The sequence below is a fragment of the Anastrepha ludens genome, chromosome X, assembly GCF_028408465.1.
Source record: "Anastrepha ludens isolate Willacy chromosome X, idAnaLude1.1, whole genome shotgun sequence".
Lineage (NCBI taxonomy): Eukaryota > Metazoa > Arthropoda > Insecta > Diptera > Tephritidae > Anastrepha > Anastrepha ludens.
The window spans coordinates 45,846,667-45,849,600 of NC_071503.1; the positions used below are offsets into that span (position 1 = coordinate 45,846,667).

At 41.7% G+C, this 2,934-nt stretch overlaps 1 protein-coding gene across 1 annotated transcript; it reads right to left on the reverse strand.

The window, feature by feature from the left end:
- Window positions 1-1,341: 1,341 nt before the first annotated feature.
- On the reverse strand, window positions 1,342-2,313 carry LOC128870011 (uncharacterized protein K02A2.6-like). The gene has a single exon (XM_054112608.1). It carries the CDS (start codon window positions 2,311-2,313, stop codon window positions 1,342-1,344), a length of 972 nt encoding a protein of 323 aa, XP_053968583.1.
- Between the last annotated feature and the right edge of the window lie 621 nt (window positions 2,314-2,934).

The following is a 2,934-nucleotide window of genomic DNA, read 5'->3' on the forward strand; positions in this document are numbered from 1 at the left end:
GAAGTTATTTTTTGTATGTCAAGCGTAACGGACGTGCTTCGGACCGCTCTGCAAAAAAGTGTTTTCAAAAATTCAAATCTGGACACAATTGATGTCCGTATTGAAACAGTGACTCTATATCAGTGGTAAAGTGGATTTTTGAAGTTTTCTGCCTCTTTCTCTCCCACGTAAAACATATTTTCCATAAGAAAGAGTTAAAATAAAAAAGTGCAAAAGAAAGTTTTAAATATTAACTGCATCATAACAATATACGCAATCCATGGATTGCAAAAGGTGCAAACTGCAAATCCGTGGAGAGACGGGAATAAGGTGTGCGGGTGTATGTGGCAAAACGTATCATTCTCAATCGAAATGCTCGGGAATAGATCAATATACATTAGGAAAGTTAGATCAATTTCCCAAAATTCGCTACATGTGTGATGAATGTGTGGTTTACATTAGCAACGTTGGCCTTGCAATTAAGGAGGATCAGAGTGTAGTCGAGAAGAACGGTTCACGATTACTTGATTACAAGTTTGAATACGAAAGTGCACTTAAAACTCATGAAAAAGAAATCAAAAGCTTACTGGAAGTCATCGAGAAAAAGTTCAGTGAAAGAATAAGTGGAATGCAAAAAGCGCAAGAAGTATGCGAGCGAGGTGTGCGTGAAATGCATAAAATTCGCGAAATAGCTGCAAGCTTCAACGAACAAAGTGGCAAAATATGCAAGGAACTGCAGAAAATCAGAGAGGAAAATTCGAAGATATACAACAAAATCAAAGAATCGAAAAAGGCAAACATAGCAAATGATAACGGCCAAGTACCGTATGCAGCAGTGTTAAAAAACAACATTGCTCTCAAAACAGTGGTGCCAGACTTTAAAAAAGATGCACCATTAGTGATTAAACCGAAGTCGAAGTTAAAAAGTGAAAAAACAAAATTAGACTTTGTAACACCCTCCCAGTTCCCAAAATGAAAAACGTATTTTATCGCAATCGTGGTGCACGTTTATTCATGTTTGTCTTCCTTAGCTCACCGTACTCTACTGCGTACTCAACGGCTTTAGCTCTTCACATCAGGCTCAGCTCTTCACATCAGGCTCAGCTCTCCACATCCCTTCCTTTTTCTGGAGTTTTAAACGAAGTTTTGGTTGACCAGGTGTTTCATTACTGCTGATGTTTGGTCCCGACTCAAGAGTTCGCGTCAGGACTGGATCCGTTTGACGATTTGATAAAGATGACGGCGTGGCGTTGGTATGGGCGTATGTCAGGGTATTAGTGGAGTTGGGTGTTGTAGGCGTTGGCATCGATAAGCTAATTGTTTCTCTGTCAAGGAGCGGAGGTGGAACTTTCTTCACGTGACTTATGTTACGGCGGAAGGTTTTTCCTCCGCCAGCAATGATGACCTCATTCCCTTTTTTTCAATAATTTCATATTCGAGCGTGTCGAAAGTCGGTGTAAGCTTGTGGGGAAAAACGACATTACGTAGAACAACCTTATCTCCTGGTGCTATATCGCATATTTTTGCTCTTCTTTTCTTATCCGCTGCCTCTTTGCCTTTTGCTTTGTTAATGACATCTAGATCTCTAGCCGCGGAATCTAGCTTGCCTTCCGTAATGTCTTGGATTCCAGGTATTTTATCGCGAATGACGCGGTTGAACATTAGCTCAGTTGGTGGTGTACCGGTGGTACCATGAGGGGTCACATTGTACATTAGAAGGAAGTTTTGGATCTCTTTTACGTAGTCTCGCCGGTTGTTATGGGCGATTTTTAAGCGCTTTACCAATGACCGGTTCATGTTTTCCACCTCTCCATTGGCTTGTGGCCAATATGGTGGAGTTGTTATCAATGTGATATTATGGTCGTCACAGAATTTCCTAAACTCGCCACTGACAAATTGCCTGCCATTGTCTGCTCTAATGGATTTGGGTATGCCCAATCGACAAAATATTTCATTCAAAACAGTTATAATTGTTTCCGAAGTAATTCTCCTCAAGAATTTGACTTCCTGATAACGAGAATAGTAATCAATAAGTACGAATACATAGTCACTATTTGGCAGCGGGCCTAGTAGATCTGCGGCCACACACTGCCAAGGGCCATCTGGGAAGGCATGTCTTTTCATGGGCTCAGGGTTGTTCGGTTGTGAGACTAACAAACAGTCCCAGCAAGTCTTTACGTACGCCTCTACTTCTCTATCAACCCGTGGCCACCAAACTTTGGCCCTTATTCTCCTTTTCATTGCTGATTCGCCGGGATGTCCTTCGTGTGCTAGCTGCAACAACTTGGGTCGTAGAGCTTTTGGCATGACAATGCGAGATCCTCGAAGAATCATGTCACCTACGGCTAATAGTTCATGTCGGAACGGAGAGAAAATACTTGACGAATTGACCAAGAATCAGTTTTGATGTATTCAAGAGCTAGCGATATCTCTTCATCTTGGGCACATTTTTCCGCGATTTCGGAGATTGTAAGGGAAGATGGCGTTGAATGCGACATTATTTGGAAGATATTTTGTTCCACATTTTCATCAAAACTGGGTGTTTCTTTAATTTGGCAAAGTCTTGAAACGGAGTCGGCGATGTTTTCCTTTCCCGGACGATATACTACCTTAAACTTATAGGACTGCAATCTTAATAGCCATCTTTCTATCCTTGCAGGTGGCTTAGATGTGGGCTTAAAAATTGCCTCCAGGGGCTTGTGGTCGGTCACCAATTCAAATTCTAAACCCGCCAAATAATAAAAGAATCTCTCTACTGCCCACACTAGGGCTAAGCTTTCTTTTTCTGTTTGGGAATACCTCTTTTCCACATCTGAGAGACTCTTGCTAGCGAAAGAAATTATTTTTGGTTCACCGACCGGATCAAATTGAACTAAAACTGCGCCCAATGCGACAGGACTCGCGTCTGCTATTAGTTGGGTTTTGAGCTTGGGGTTGAAATATGACAGTTTTGGT